This window comes from Chiloscyllium plagiosum, unplaced genomic scaffold, assembly GCF_037043375.1.
Source record: "Chiloscyllium plagiosum isolate Xiang-an unplaced genomic scaffold, Cpla_swu_hap1 HiC_scaffold_10, whole genome shotgun sequence".
NCBI lineage: Eukaryota > Metazoa > Chordata > Chondrichthyes > Orectolobiformes > Hemiscylliidae > Chiloscyllium > Chiloscyllium plagiosum.
Window position 1 is genome coordinate 119,008,816 of NW_028270148.1, and position 16,048 is coordinate 119,024,863.

General features: G+C 42.2%; 1 protein-coding gene across 1 annotated transcript in view; it reads left to right on the plus strand.

Moving 5' to 3' along the window:
• Positions 1-16,048, plus strand: part of utrn (utrophin) — a 686,012-nt gene that overhangs the window by 147,049 nt on the left and 522,915 nt on the right. Inside the window, exons 11-13 of the mRNA XM_087991761.1 lie at positions 885-1,035; positions 2,451-2,570; positions 10,365-10,466. Coding sequence (XP_087847887.1) covers positions 885-1,035; positions 2,451-2,570; positions 10,365-10,466 — 373 coding nt within the window. The remainder of the gene's footprint in view (positions 1-884; positions 1,036-2,450; positions 2,571-10,364; positions 10,467-16,048) is intronic.

The following is a 16,048-nucleotide window of genomic DNA, read 5'->3' on the forward strand; positions in this document are numbered from 1 at the left end:
AAATAACAACTTCTGGATTTCACATTATTCTGCACAATGTGCAAATGTCCAAACTGACTTTATTGTCAGTTTAAGTTGCATAATGACAGAAACGCTGACAGTTTGATTGGCGCAGTCTGTTGTAACTAGGCATTCTTAAAGGACATTAAAAATGTGTATTATTTGTGTTTGGTGGCAGTATTTGTTGTTCTTCAGAGAATGATACAGTGAAGGGAGCCACCATTCAGACTTCTGTTCCCAAATAGGCTCTTTGAAAGAGCTGACTGATTAGTACCTGCCTCTACAGCATAGGATTTCAGATTTCCCCTCAATGTATTTATCCAGTGAAGACTTTAATTTATAAAGTGCCTTTCATGACCACTGAGCTTTGATTTTCTGAAGTTAGCTGCTGCTTTAATGTAGGAACATATTCATCCCCCTTTCAGGCAGTATATTGGAGATCATCATAACCCTTTGATTTGAGAAAAACCTCTCCTAGTTACACCACAACTTCTTTTGTCGATTAACCTAAGTCTATGTCCTCTGCTTACTGATTGTTGTGCCCTTAGAAACATGATCTCCTTATTTGTTCTATCAAAATTTGTTAAGATATTTATTATCTATGTCAAATGTCCTTCTGACCACCTTTGGAGGAAGATCAAACCAACTTCTCTAAACTCTTCATAAGTCTGTGAATGTGTGTAGTTTGAAGATTATAGGGATAAGCCTGTAATCTATGTGTCAACAGGGTCTTGGTGAAATGTTCTTTTATTTGAAAATAATGGTGACTCCTTATGAACACCACTGCCTGCCCTCCCACCACATAATCCGAATCCTGAGTTTAGTATCCTGCCTTTTCTGAATTGCATGTTGCTGATTAAATTCCAAATTCATTGATATTTCAGGCTTCATGAGGTTCTCATGGAATTGCAGCAGCAGCAATTGTGCCAGCTTTCAGATTGGCTCACTCGGACAGAAGCACGTATTCAAAAGCTGGAAGCACACTCCGCATTAAATGAATTTGAGTCCTTCAAACAGCAGATTGATGAACATAAAGTAAGTGTATTTGACTTGAGAAATTCCAGTCATTGATAAAGAGAGTTGGTGGTGATGACTCTTGGTAATACCTTTTGATGACGGTATCCTGTGCTGAAACTCAGGACTTATTTTATTGATGTGTCCAACCTGTATATTAAGAATCATCATTATTTTTAGCCTGTTCCAGTCTCCATGTATGCATTATTACTATGATACCCAGTTGCAGGTACAGTTGCTGTGTTATCCAGACCATTCATAGCTCTTAATCTGCATCTTTATCTATTTAAGGAGAAAGTGAGGTCTGCAGATGCTGGAGATCAAAGTTGAAACTTTATTGCTGGAACAGCACAGCAGGTCAGGCAGCATCCAGGGAACAGGAGATTCGACGTTTCGGGCACAGGCCCTTCAGGAAGGGCCTGTGCCCGAAACGTCGAATCTCCTGTTCCCTGGATGCTGCCTGACCTGCTGTGCTGTTCCAGCAATAAAGTTTCAATTCTTTATCTATTTAAGCCTTGTCTTGCGCTGCATTTCTGCATCAGTTGACTGTACCCTATGGTGTTGTGGGGGAAAGTGAGGACTGCAGATGCTGGAGATCAGAGTCTGGTCTGGGTTTAGGAACATAAGAAATAGCAGGAATCCTTTCCAACGGTTGATGTTGATCATTGTTGATCGTCTACTTCAATGCTATTTTTCTCAACTATCCCCATATTTCTTGATGTCCTCAGTTTCCAGAAATCTACTGAGTTCTGTCTTGAACATGTTCAGTCCTTTGAGAATCCTCGGCCTCTGGGATAGAAATTTCCAAAGAATTCCCTTCTTCTGAGTGAAGAAATATTTCATCTCTATCTTGAATTGCCTGGTATCAATTTCTGAGATTACATCCCCTGCTTTGAGACTTACCAGTGTATCTTGACACACTCTATCATGTTCTGTAAGAATTTTGTAGTTAATCCCCACTTGATATTTGATTTTTATGATGAATTTAGACCAGACCTGTTCTTGTTAATTTAAGGTGCTTCTGTATTATTTGGGGTGGCGTGGTGGCTGTGGTTAGCACTGTTGCCGAATAGCACCAGGGCACGAGGTTCAATTCCAGTCACAGGTGACTGTCTGTGTGGAGTTTACACATTCTCCCCGTATCTGTGTGGGTTTCATCTGGCTGCTCCAGTTTCCTCCCACAGTCAAAAGATGTGCAGGTTAGGTGGATTGGCTGTGCTAAATTGCTCATAGTGTCCAGGGATGTGTAGGCTAAGTCGAATGGCCATGGGAAACAAGGGTTACGGAGATAGGGCAGGGAGTGTGTCTGGGTGGGATGCTCTTCAGAGAGTTGGTGTACACTTGGTGGGCAGTATGGCCTGTTTTCATACTGCGGGGATTCTATGAATATTAATAAAGTTAATAACCATGCGCTGGTGTATTATTTTCTCTTTCAGCTATTGCAAAGTGACTTGGAGACAGAGCAGGTGAAAGTGAACTCTCTGACACACATGGTTGTGGTAGTGGATGAGAACAGTGGCGAGAGTGCTACAGCTGCAATGGAGGACCAGTTGCAGGTAACTGACTTCTTGTAGGGGCTGACTTCACAAGCCTAGTAATACAGCAAACATGAAGCTGATAGAATTTGTTGAATGATATTCAAGAGCAGATAGTACATGTATTCTCCACACTTCTGCAATAGAGCGTAAGAATTAGGAGCAGGAGTGGGCCATCTCACCCTTTGAGCCCATTCTGCCTTTCAATAAGATCATGGCTGATCTTTTCGTGGCCTCAGCTCCACCTACCCACCCTCTCACCATAACCCTTAATTACTGTTCAGAAAATTATCTATCTTTAAAAATATCTTCTGAGGAAGCTTCAACTGCTTCACTGGGTAGGGAATTCCATAGATTAATAATCCTTTGGGTGAAGAAGTTCCTTCTTAATTCGGTCCTAAACTTCCTCCCCCTAATTTTCAGTCTATGCCCTCTTGTCCTAGCTTTACCCACCAGTGGAAACATCCTCTCTACTTTTATCTACTTTCATGTTTCTAAAAGATCCCTCCTCATTCTTCTAAATTCCAATGAATATAATCTCAGTGTCTTCTCAAAAGCCAAACCCCTCTGCAATCAACCTAATGAACCGCCTCTGCATCCCCTCCAGTGCCAGTAATTCTCAAGTAAGAAGATCAAAACTGCATGCAGTACTCCAGGTATAGCCTCATCAGCACAATTTACAGCTACAAAATAACCTCCCTGCTTTTAAACTTAATCCCTTTAGTACTGAAGGACAAAGTTCCATTTGTCTTCTTAAATACCTTTGCATCTGCAGATGATCTTCTGTGATTTGTGCATAAGGACACCTAGGTCCCTCTGCACAGCAGCATGCTGCAATTTTTTTTACCATTCATGTAATAGTACGTTTTACTGCTATTCCTACCAAATTGGATGACTTCACATTTATTAACATTGTACTCTTTCTGCCAGACCTTTCCCCATACACTTAGAATACATATGTCCCTGGCAAATGTTCACAGTCCCCTGCACACTGTGTGAAAATAACTTTTCTAAACACTTCCATTTGACCACTCGAAGAGATTAATAGAAGATAAATTCCTTTTGAAATGCAGCTAATTAGTTCACACAAATAGCAACATAATAAACAACTTGTGTTACTCCAGCATCTCCTTCAGGATTCCTGAAGAAGGGCTTATGCCCGAAACGTCGATTCTCCTGTTCCTTGGATGCTGCCGGACCTGCTGCGCTTTTCCAGCAACACATTTTCAGTTCTGATCTCCAGCATCTGCAGTCCTCACTTTCTCCTTACTCCAGCATCTGCAGTCCTCACTTTCTCCTAAAAGAATAAATGTTGACCAGTACACCAAGAAAATTCCTCTGCTCTTTCATGGTATTTCCTACATCTATCTGAACAGAGAGGTGTGCCTTAATTCTTTCTCAAAAAGAGGCACAGCTGGTTTGCAGCACACTCTCAGTGCACTGAATGATTAAACTGGATTCAGTTCCAGATTGGAACGTGGATCCACGATCTTTAGACTCTGGTGAAAGTACTGCTCCTGATGAAAGACTAACAGTATAAAGAAGGTGAGAGAACTGAAACTACTAGGCTGATGCTTTAGGGTTATGACTATATATGACTGAAGAGGTTTTGATATTAAAGTGTACACTCATCTGCCCCGATATATATTGTATTACAGAAAAATGATACTACTGAACTTAGATTATTTTCACATTCAAAGCAAGATACAAGCAAATAAATTATTTGCATAATTTAGCATCTGGCATATTCTCTTTGTCATAAATGCCGTTCCTATCTGACCATTATTTTGGCTATGTCAGACCGAACTTCATCTGACAATCATATTCATTACATACATTCTGTGAAGAACCACTAATCAATGCAATGTCTCCCCTTTTTCATTTCTATCCCCATCCCAAATTATAGGTTCTTTGGTCGATTGATTTATTGTCACATGGAACATAGAAAAGTACAGCACAGAACAGGCCCTTTGGCCCACGATGTTGTGCCAAGATTTAATCCTAATATAAAATATTGTAACAACCTACGCACCCCTCAACTCACTGCTATCCATGTGCATGTCTAGCAGTCGCTTAAATGTCCCCAATGACTCTGCTTCCACCACCACCACTGGTAACGCATTTCATGCATTCACAACTCTCTGCGTAAAGAACCTACCTCTGACGTCTCCTTTGTACCAGCCTCCTAATATCTTCAAACTATGACTTCTCGTACCAGTCAATCCTGCCCTGGGGAGAAGTCTCTGGCCATTGACTCTGTCTATTCCTCTCATTATTTTGTACACTTCTATCAGGTCTCCTTTCTTCCTCCTCCTCTCCAGAGAGAAAAGTCCGAGCCTATTTAACCTTTCTTCATAAGGCAAACCCTCCAGTCCAGGTAGCATCCTGGTGTGCAGAAGTACAGTGAAAAATTTTGTTTATGAACAGCACAGACAGATCATAGTAAACAGGAATGTGCAGATCAGAGGCATACAAGTTATGTTGCACAAGGCATGTGCTAGGCAAGATCAACATTAGCAAGGTCAGCATTATTTGAGGTTAGAGAATCCATTCATCAGTCTAATAATGTCAGGAAGAAGCTGTTCTTGAATCTGCGCACATAAAATTCTGTAGTTTCTTACAGTCCTGGGCAGAGCATTTGTCACACCAGGCTGTTATGCACTCAGAACTATGCTTTCAGTGGTGCATCTGTAGAGTCGGTGACAATCCTTATGGACTTGCCATATTTCCTGAGGCAGAAGAAACATTGTTGTGACTTCTTGACTGTTGCATCTATATGGGAAGTCCAGGATAGGTTGTAGGTTATCTTCACTCTGAGGAACCTGACACTCTCCACCCTCAACTCCACTCTGTTAATGTAGATGGGGGAGTGTTCTCCTCCTTTCTGAAGTCAGTTGTGCCACCATAGCTGAAAGCAGTGAATATACTGAGTTAGGTGCAACTATGTACTCGTATTATGCATTTCTTGCTCTGTGTAAATATAATTTTCTTTCTTCCTTCACTATGTGTGAATGTGTTTGTCTCTTTCCACTTCTTCTCTTCGTTTGCTCACTCTCTTTCCATGCTTGTGTGTGTCTCTCTCTCTATCTGCCTCAAACAATTGTGTGTCTTTTACAGGCTGTCAGTGCTTCTAATTATGTAGTTCATGCATTCTCTTTTACCCCTTTATGATTCCTACTGGATCATGGTTCGTTGATTCTCTGACTGATGCTTCCCATCCTACCATTCAGTCTATTGCATTGCATTTATCATCTCTTGATTCAACATTTTGAGGAGACTGATTAAGTTTGGTGTGAACTATTACCTCCAACAAGCTACCAAAGATCTGTTCTCTTTCAGTGGGCTCATACTGACCAGTGATACTGTAGGTACTCATGGCCATTGTATCTAGAAAATAGAACATGATGACACAGAAACAGACCCTTTGGCCCACCATGACTGTGCTGACCATGGTGCATTTCAGAGACCTCCTCAACCAGGGCTCTTTTGTTGATCCAAACGTCCTTGAATGCATTCCACAGCAAACTACATGCCTTGAGCTCAGCAACACCTCAGCCTTGCACAAAGTAGAGAAGGCCATCTGCCAGCTTAAGAACAGCAAAACTGCTGGAGAAGATGGTATCCCTGTTGAGGCATTGGAGTGCAGAGAAAAGAGTTCCTGCTGCAACTACACATCCTTGTCTGCCTTATCTCGAAGGAGGAGAGTATTCCAGGAAAGCTCCAAGATGCCATAGTTGTGAGCGTTTTCAAGAAGAGGAACAAGTCCAACTATGGTAACTAAGGGGAATTTCCCTAGTGATCATTGCCAAGATCTTCCTCAACTGTTTCTTCCCCGTGGCTGAGGAACTCTTCCTGAAATCTTAGTGTGGCTTTTGGCCACGGAGGGGTGCAACAGAAATGATTTTCACCATGCCACAGCTGCAGGAGTAATGCAGAGAAAATAACCTATCCCTCTATTTGGCTTTCTTTGACCTTATAAAGGCCTTTGATTCCATCAATTGGGAAGCATTGTAGAGCTTCATTTTGCTTGCACCATGAAGTTTTTCGCCATCCTTTGCCTGCTTGACAACACAGAAGTCATAGTAATGTCAAATGGCTCCACCACTGACCCATCCCACTTTTGGGCAGGTGTCAAACAGGGCTGCGCCATTGCCCTAACACTGTTCTTGATCTATCTTGCTGCAATATTTCACCTTTCTGCCAACACGCTCCCTGCTGGAGTGGAGCTAACTTATAGAACCTGTGGGAAATTATTCAACTTCTATCACCTCCAAGCCAAAACTAAAGTCACCCCAACCAAGGTCATTGAGCTGCAGTATGCAAATGATGCTTATGTATGTGCAATCTCAGTGGATGTATTTGAGACCATCGTCAGCATGAGAGTGAGGCATGAGAGTGCATGGGTCTCACCCCGAACATATGCAAGATAAAGGTCCTCTGCCATCTGGCCTGGCATTTTTGAGTGAACCCCCAATCATCAGCATCATTGGGGAGGCCTTCCAATGCCTTGGAGGTGTCCTGTTGACCAAAATAGCTATTGATGAAAAAATCCAGCATCACCTTTGGGGTGTCCTCGTGCAGCCTTCACCTGCCCGAGGAAAAGTGTGTTTGAGGACAACAACATCAGATCCAACACCAAGCTCATGGTTTGCAGAGCTGTTTTCACTCTTCTACATGGCTCTGAGATGTGGACTACCTGCAGCAGACCCATAAAGGCACTGGAGCAGTCCCACCAATGCTGCCTGCAAATCCACTGGGAAGAAAGATGCACCAGTGTCCTCAACCAGGCCAACATCCCCAGCAATGAAGGAAAGACCACCATTGATTGGCTGCGATGGACTGGCACGTTATTTGCATAATTGACACGAGACTCCACTAGCAGGCCATAGAGATGTACTCCACGGAAACAGACCCTTCGGTCCAACTTGTCCATGCTGACCAGATATCCCAATCCAATCTAGTTCCACCTGCCAGCACCTGTCCCATATACCTCCAAACACTTCCTATTCATATACCCATCCAGATGCCTTTTAAATGTTGCAATTGTACTAGCTCCCACCACCACCTCCGGCAGCTCATTCCATACACGTATCATCCACTGCATGAAAAAGTTGCCCCTTAGGTCTCATTTATATCTTTCCCCTCTCACCCTAAACCTATGCCCTCTAGTTCTGGACCCCCCACCCCAGGGAAAGGACTTTATCTATCTATCTGTCCTATCCATGTCCCTCATTATTTTGTAAACCTCTATAAGGTCACCCCTCAGCCTCCGAAGTCCAGGATAACAGCCCTAGCCTATTCAACCTCTCCCTATAGCTCAGATCCTCCAACCCTGGCAACAGCCTTGTAAATCTTTTCTGAACCCTTTTATGTTTCACAACATCTTTCCGATAGGAAGGAGACCACAATTGCACGCAGTATTCCAACAGTGGCCTAACCAATGTCCTGTACAGCCGTAACATGACCTCCAAACTCCTGTACTCAATACTCTGACCAATAAAGGAAAGCATACCAAATGCCGCCTTCACTATCCTATCTACCTGCAACTCCACTTTCAAGGAGCTATGAATGTGCACTCCAAGGTCTCATTGTTCAGCAACATTCCCTAGGACCTTACCAATAAGTGTATAAGTCTTGCTAAGATTTGCTTTCCCAAAATGCAGCACCTCACATTTATCTAAACTAAATGTCATCTGCCACTTCTCAGTCCAAAGGCCCATCTGATCAAGATCCCGTTGTAATCTGAGATAACCTTCTTTGCTATCCACTACACCTCCAATTTTGGTGTCATCTGCAAACTTACTTGCATCCAAATAATTTATATAAATGATGAAACGTAGTGGACCCAGCACCAATTCTTGTGGTATTCCACTGGTTACAGGCCTCCAGTCTGAAAGACAGCCCTCCACCACCACCCTCTGTCTTCTACCTTTGAGCCAGTTCTGTATTCAAATAGCTTGTCCTCCCTGTATTCCATGATATCTAACCTTGCTAACCAGTGTCCCATGGGGAACTATGTCGAACGCCTTACTGAAGTCCACATAGATCACGTCCACCTGCCCACCACCGAGGTCAGGCTCACCAGTCTATCGTTCCCTGGCTCGTCTTTATCACCCTTCCTAAACAGTGGCAGCACATTAGCCAACCTGCAGTCTTCTGGCACCTTGCCTGTGACTATTGGTGATACAAATACCTCAGTAAGAGGCCCAGCAATCACTTCTCTAGTTTCCCACAGAGTTCTGAGGTACACCTGATCAGGAGCTAGATTAGATTCCCTACAGTGTGGAAACAGGCCCTTCAGCCCAACCAGTCCACACAGACCCTCCGAAGAGTAACCCAGCCAGACACATTTCCTTCTGACTAATGCAACTAGGAGAAAGTGAGGATTGCAGATGCTGGTGATCAGAGCTAAATGAGGACTGTAGATCCTGGAGATCAGAGCTGAATGAGGACTGCAGATGCTGGAGATCAGAGCTCAGATAAATTCAGCTCTGACCTTCTGACAAATGCACCTAACACTATGGGCAATTTAGCATGGCCAATTCACCTAACCTGCACATCTTTGGACTGTGGGAGGAAACCGGAGCAACTGGAGTAAACCCACGCAGACACGGGGAGAATGTGCAAACTCCACACAGATAGCCACCCGAGGCTGAAATCGAACCTAGGACCCTGGTGCTGTGAGGCAGCAGTGCTAACCACTGAGCCACCGTGCCGCCCCCAAATCCCCAGCTGGGGATTTATCCACTTTTATGCATTTCAAGACATCCAGCACTTCCTCCTCTGTACTGTCAGCTTCAACATGGCAGTTGAGCCCCAGATGGACAAGGAAGTGCTTTAGTGATACATTCAAGGTCTCACTGGTGAAGTGCAGCCTTTCGGCAGACACTTGGGAATCACTGGCCCAAGACTGTCCAAAATGGAGGAGGAGCAACTGGGAAGGAGTGTCTTGAGACTTGCAACTGGGAAAACGTGGAAGCCAGGCGAAAACAGTGAAAGGAGTGTGCTGCCACACCAATGCCACCCCTTCCCCTGATGATACCTGCTCCAAGTGTAACAGAGTCTGTGGTAACCGCATCGGTTTGTACCGGCATCTACGGACTCACCTTGAGAGTGGAGGAGAGTTGTCCGTATCTGCAAGGGACTGACAATCGTGATGGTTAATGATGTCTGTCAACCAGGGCTCCCTGATTGGACTAGATTAGCAGGCCGAATCTGGGAACTCATTCTGTGAGGTCCACCTGGCTGACTTCGTTCCATCCACCACATTATCCACTTGTGTTGCAACCTCCAAGGAGCTATGGACATGCACCCCAAGATCCCTCTGCACATCAGTGCCCTTAAGGGTCCTGCCATTTACTGTCTTTATTTACACCTTTCACTTGTTTGGATGAAACCCTGCCTGCCATTTCTCCGTCCAACTTTCCAACTGATCTATATCTTATATCCTTGGACAACCTTCCTCAGTATTCACAATTCCACTAATTTTTATGTCGTTTGCATTTTAACCCCTTGTTTAAGATAATTGAAAATAACTGGGGAAAAAATTCAGCATATTGCAGGCTACCAAGTGTGTAACTAAGTTGTATTTTCAATTTTTAAACATGTGCAGTTGAGACTAACTATAAAACTTCCAGACAGACATGATTCATTTATCATAAAACTGTCACTTACTTCATCACAAATTTATTTCAGTTCCTGGAAGTGATTTGCGTCCCTCGTGTGTGTGGCTCAGCTATTCACTGCTAAGTTTGCTGAACATATGCAGAACTCATCCAATGGACATGTGTTAATTTTTGATTGTCATTGTTGCAGTCGCTGGGTGAGCGTTGGGCAGCTGTTTGTCGTTGGACAGAAGAGCGATGGCGCCTGCTGCAGGATATTTTTGTAAAGTGGCAGCAACTATCAGCGGATCAGGTGGGTGAAAGAAATGGGCAACTGTTTTTCCAAAAAAGTGTCTTTTAAAAAAAAGACACATCTATATATTTATTAATAGTGCTATCTTGAAATTGTGATAATTTCTGGGATATTTTGGAGGAGTGTCACAAAGCTAGTCCTTGTTTTTAAAAAAGCTGTTCCCTTGCTCAAGGAGACTCTGTCCTTAATTTTTTTTCAGAGGGGTAATAAACTGGGCTGGGCTTCAATCAGTCTGGTTTGGTACAGAGATGAAAAGGGTTTTGAGAGGCCTTTTGTTTTTTGTAAACAGTTGAGACTTCACACCAAAGTGATCATGTTTTAGAAGTGACCTATATAAAGAGAGGGGAGTGGTCAGCTCTCTTGCTGAGCTGAGCAGTTTTGATTCAGACTTGAACTGGTGAGAAGTTCAATAGAGAGTTGTGTGGAAACACTTGTCTCTCTCTTTCTGTCCTTTAACCTGTAAGCATGTGATCCATTTGTAGTGGTTTTTAAAGGAAATTTGCTTATTGGGACTGTGGTGTATATTTGGAACAGCATAATTAAGTCTAGTTGGATAGGCTAAGTTATTTTAGAAATGTCAATTAATGATTATTTCATTAGCTGTCAATTTTAGATTACTTACAGTGTGGAAACAGGCCCTTCGGCCCAACAAGTCCACACCGACCCACCAAAGCGCAACCCACCCAGACCCATTCCCCTACATTTACCCCTTTGCCTAACACAATGGGCAATTTAGCATGGCCAATTCACCGAACCTGCACAGTTTTTGGACTGTGGGAGGAAACCCACACAAACACGGGGAGAATGTGCAAACTCCACACAGACAGTCGTCTGAGGCAGGAACTGAACCCATTTCTCTGGCGCTGTGAGGCAGTAGTGCTAACCACTGAGCCAGTGTGCTTTAGTTGAGCTTATGTAGGGATTCTTTATTCTGTTCTTTGTGTTTCATTGTGTAATTTTGTGAATAAATGTTGGTGTGTTTTAAAATCTAGTAGTCAACCAAGCTAACTTAATCCAAGTAATTTTCATTGTACACTTACTGAAACAAATTACAATGTTATGTTCTGAGCTGCCTGCTTAAGAATGTCCATAACAGACTGGGGACTCTTTGCACAATTTTAAACAGTGAGTGGTAGGTGTTAGTGCCTGTATTTCAGGTGTTGGTTTCGTTGGGTCGACAAAGCTTGGGATAGGAATGGCTCTTTCAGTCCCCAAATCCTTTTGGATATGGATACGGTGACTTTGGAAGTTTTGCAAAAAGTGAATAAGACCAAGTTGCATGAATTAGCAGAGTAGCTGGAATTGGAACTGCCTGCTTCTGTGAGGAAAGGGGAGATAATTACAGCAGTAGCTAAGCATTCAAACTTGCTGGAGAAACCTTCAGAATCTATAGAAATGGCAAGAATTCAATTGCAAATTAAACAGCTCAAGTTAGAGGCGAGAGATCAGGAAAGGGCAACAGAAATGAAACAGTTTGAGTTACGACTAAATGCAGAAGAGAGGAAAAAAGAGAGAGGGAAAGAGAGGGGAAAAAGGAGAGCTTTTGAACTTCAAAACTGACACTTGAAGAAAGTCAGCTTAAAAGGCTGGAAATAAAGGTTGAAGGTAGGATCACTGAGGAATTAGTCTGAATTCCTGTCGAAGTGCAGGGAATTAAAATGGTAAGGTTAGCAGTTGAAGTGGCTGATGATTATGAATTGGTCCATAAAACATGATTTGGCTTCCAGAAGCAATTTCAGTCCATGAGAGATAGAAATTGGGGCAAAGAGAAATCCTCACGTGGAAAGGTAAAGGTGGATCTCAGTGAAGATCATAAGGGTAACTTACCACAGGGTAAAAAAGAAACCCTTGAGGGGGACAAAAAAGTTAAAAAGCTCTGATGCTTTCTTTGGAATAAAGTGAGCCACACAAAGTCACCATGTTGGTGGGCTAGGAGAAAGCCAGATGTAGGAAAACCAGACAAGCCTGGAAGTTTTGTTGAACTAGTAACAAAAAGCACAAGGGAAGTTAGACAACTGCCTCAGAGTGTACAGGACGATCAAAGGTTGGTTAAGGAGGAAGTGCCAGCTCTGCTTAAAAAATATACATGCAAGGGTGAAGTTTATTCACATAGGCCAGGAGCAGTAGGTTAAGAGGTTACAATTTTAAGGGACACAGGATCCTCTCAGCCTGTAATACTGAAGGATGAGAAGATATGTACTCCTGAGGGACTATTGCCAGAAAAGGTGCTAGTAACAGGAATTCATGGTGAGACAAAAAGTGCTCAGTTCTGTAAAGTGAGGCTAGAGTCCAGAAAAGAGTGGAGAATTTGTGGTAGGAGTACTGGACAAGGAATACACTTTGTCCTTGCAAATCATATAGCTGATTCACCAGTAGGTGTGCTGCCTACTCTAGTTGAAAAACCAGTGGAGACACAGGCAACTGATGACTTGGAGAATGTTTATCCAGGAGTTTTCCCCGATTGTGTGATCATAAGATCACAGAGGCACATGTTGAAGCAAGAGTGATCAAAAGGTACAGATGAGGAATCTGACATAGTGTTATCCAAAATTTCTTCGATCAGGTAAGTGGAACAGAGAAGGAGCAGATAGGTAAACATGCCAGTATTTTTAGTTCTGATAAGCTGATTGAATTACAGCAGAAAGATGAGTTAAAACAGTTATATCAAAAGGCATGCAGAGAAAGAGAGTGAATGCATTCCTATGTTATTACTTAATAAATGTTGTCTTAATGAGGAAAGGGAAACCATCACACATTCAAGCAGATGAGAAATGGGCAGAGATTCATCGCATTGTTTTGCCAGTAGGGTATAGAAAGGAGGTGCTGCAAGTGACGCTTGAGCTACCTCTTGGAGGCATTTAGGGGTGAGAAAAACACCGGCTAAAGTACAAAGACATTTTTACTGGCCTGGACTATACAAGGATGTAGTTGAATTTTGCCAGACCTGCCATACATGTTAGTTAATTGGAAAATCACAGCCAGTAATAAAACCTGCACCTTTAATACCTATTCCAGCATTTGAGGAACCTTTCACAAGCGTCTTGATTGATTGCATAAGTACCCTACCTCGAACAAAAACTGGGAATAATTATTTGTTCACAATAACTGATGTATCGACTAGATTTCCAGAGGCAATCCCATTATGCAAAATCAGCGCAAAAAGGATTGTAGAAGAATTACTTAAATTTTTTTACTAGATACGGACTGCCGATAGAGATCCAGTCAGATCAAGGATCAAACCTCACATCCAAGCTTTCAAGGAGGTTATGGATAACTTGGGAACAAAGCAGTTCAAATCTACTGCATACCATCCAGAATCACAGGGAGCGCTAGAGAGATAGCATCAAATACTAAACACCATGTTAAGGGTTGATAGTCAACATTATCCACATGGTTGTGATAAGGGAGTTCAGTTTGTACTTTTTGCGATCAGTGATGCACTGAATGAATTGACTAAATTCAGTCCATTTGAATTAGGTTTTGGGCATGAAGCAAGAGGGCTGTTAAAATTGCTTAAGGAGAAATTAATAAGTCAGAATTCAGAGACCACCCATTTGATCTATGTGTCAAATTTTAGAGAACGATTAAATAGAGCTGGAGAGTTGGCTGGATAGCATTTAAAAGTATCACAGCATACAATGAAAAAGGGCCAGATATGAAATCACAAATTCACAATTTTGCAATTGGGGATAAGGTGTTACTTCCAGTAACAGGTGAGTCTTTATAAGCAAGGTTTAGTGAACCTTATCAAATTGAGAAAAAATTGAGTGAGGTGAACAACTTGATAAGGATTCAAGACAGGAAGAAATCTCAGAGTGTGTCATGTGAATATGCTCAAAAGATATTTTGATAGGGAAGGAAAGCAAGAGAAGGTATTAGCACAGAAGGAAGAGCCAAATTCAGAGGATTCTGAATTGAACATTCCTCAAATCAAATTGGGTAATGAGAAAGTTATCAAACATTGGGATAAATTCTTGAGTTACCTTCCACAAGAAAATCGAAACTACCTGAAAGAGTTATTACTATCACATGGGGATATACGTGGAAATAAATGGGAAGTGCTAACCTAATTATGCATGATTTAGATATAGGAGATGCAGTTCAATTCAGTACCATCCTTATAAGCATTGCACTTTAAAGTTGGCACAGATTCAGAAGGAGATGGAACACATGTTCCAGGGTGGCATAATCTAAATGAGTCACAGTGACTAGAGCTCACTCATAGTCATGGTGCCAAAGCCAGATGGCACCCAGTGGTTATTTGTGGACTGTCACAAAGTCAACGCCATTACAAAGACTGATACACATCCAATTCCATAGTTGGGACAAGCAACTTACATTTCTAAGTTGGAAAAGTGGGACAAGCAACTTACACTTCTAAGTTGGACTTGCTCAGAGGCTACTGGCAAGTACCTCTGTCAGAGGAAGCAAAAGCAATTTTGGCTTTTGTAACACCAAATGGACGATATCAGTTCAAAGTCATGCCATATAGTATGAACCATGCTCCAGCCACATTTCAGATACTGACTAATAAGGTCATTGCTGGATTACCCAACTGTATGGTGTACATTGATGACCTGATTTTTAGTCGCTTATGGAAGGAACATTTACAGCATTTATCAGACTTGTTCGATCGACTTCGGAAGGCAGGCTTGGTGGTAAAGCTAGCTAAAACTGAATTTTCCAAAGCCCAAGTAACCTTCCTGGGCCATGTTATTGGACATGGACAAATGGCTCCATGAGATGCAAAAATAAAAGTAATTGGGGAATTTCCCACACCATCGACAAAAAAAACGATACTACGGTTTGAGTGGATTTTACCGAACGTTTGTGCCGAACTTTAGCAGTGTGACTACTCACGGAATTGTTAAAAATGGGCAAGAAATTTTAGTGGACAGTAGGCTGTCAAAAGGCATTTGACAACCTAAAATCTGTGTTAACCATTGCCCCAATATTAGCCACGATGGATTACACAAAGTCTTTCAAGTGTCTATCAATGCCAGTAATTGGTGCGGTACTCCTGCAGGAGGATGACGAGGGGATAGAAAGACCCAGGAAGTTGAATGTTCATCAACAGAAATATTCAACGGTAGAGAAAGAGACTTTAAGCTTGTGTTGACCTTACAACATTTCAATGTTTATATTACCAGCAATGCATCGAAGACAATCGTATACACTGATCACAACTCATTGATATTTGTGGAAAAATTTAAGGACAAAAATGCCAGAGTGTTTAAATGGAGTTTGTTGTTGCAGCCATTCAATTTGACAATTGTGCATGTGGCAGCTCACGTAAACATGATTGCCTATGTGTTATGGAGACTCGAATGAGATACAGAAGCGTTCGGTGGTGGTTATGCTGTGGCCTGAATTTGCATGTAGTTGTGCATGTTTATAGTTAATATAGTGTATATGTATGTTTAGACTACTAAATGGGTTTTGAAGGGTTAAAAATAAAGCCATCTTTTGGTACTGATGGTTCTTTTTTTTAAAGAGAGGAGGTGTCACAAAGATAGGCCCTTTTTTTAAAAAAACTCTTCCTTGGCTCAAGGAGACTCTGTCCTTGATTTATTTTCAGAGGG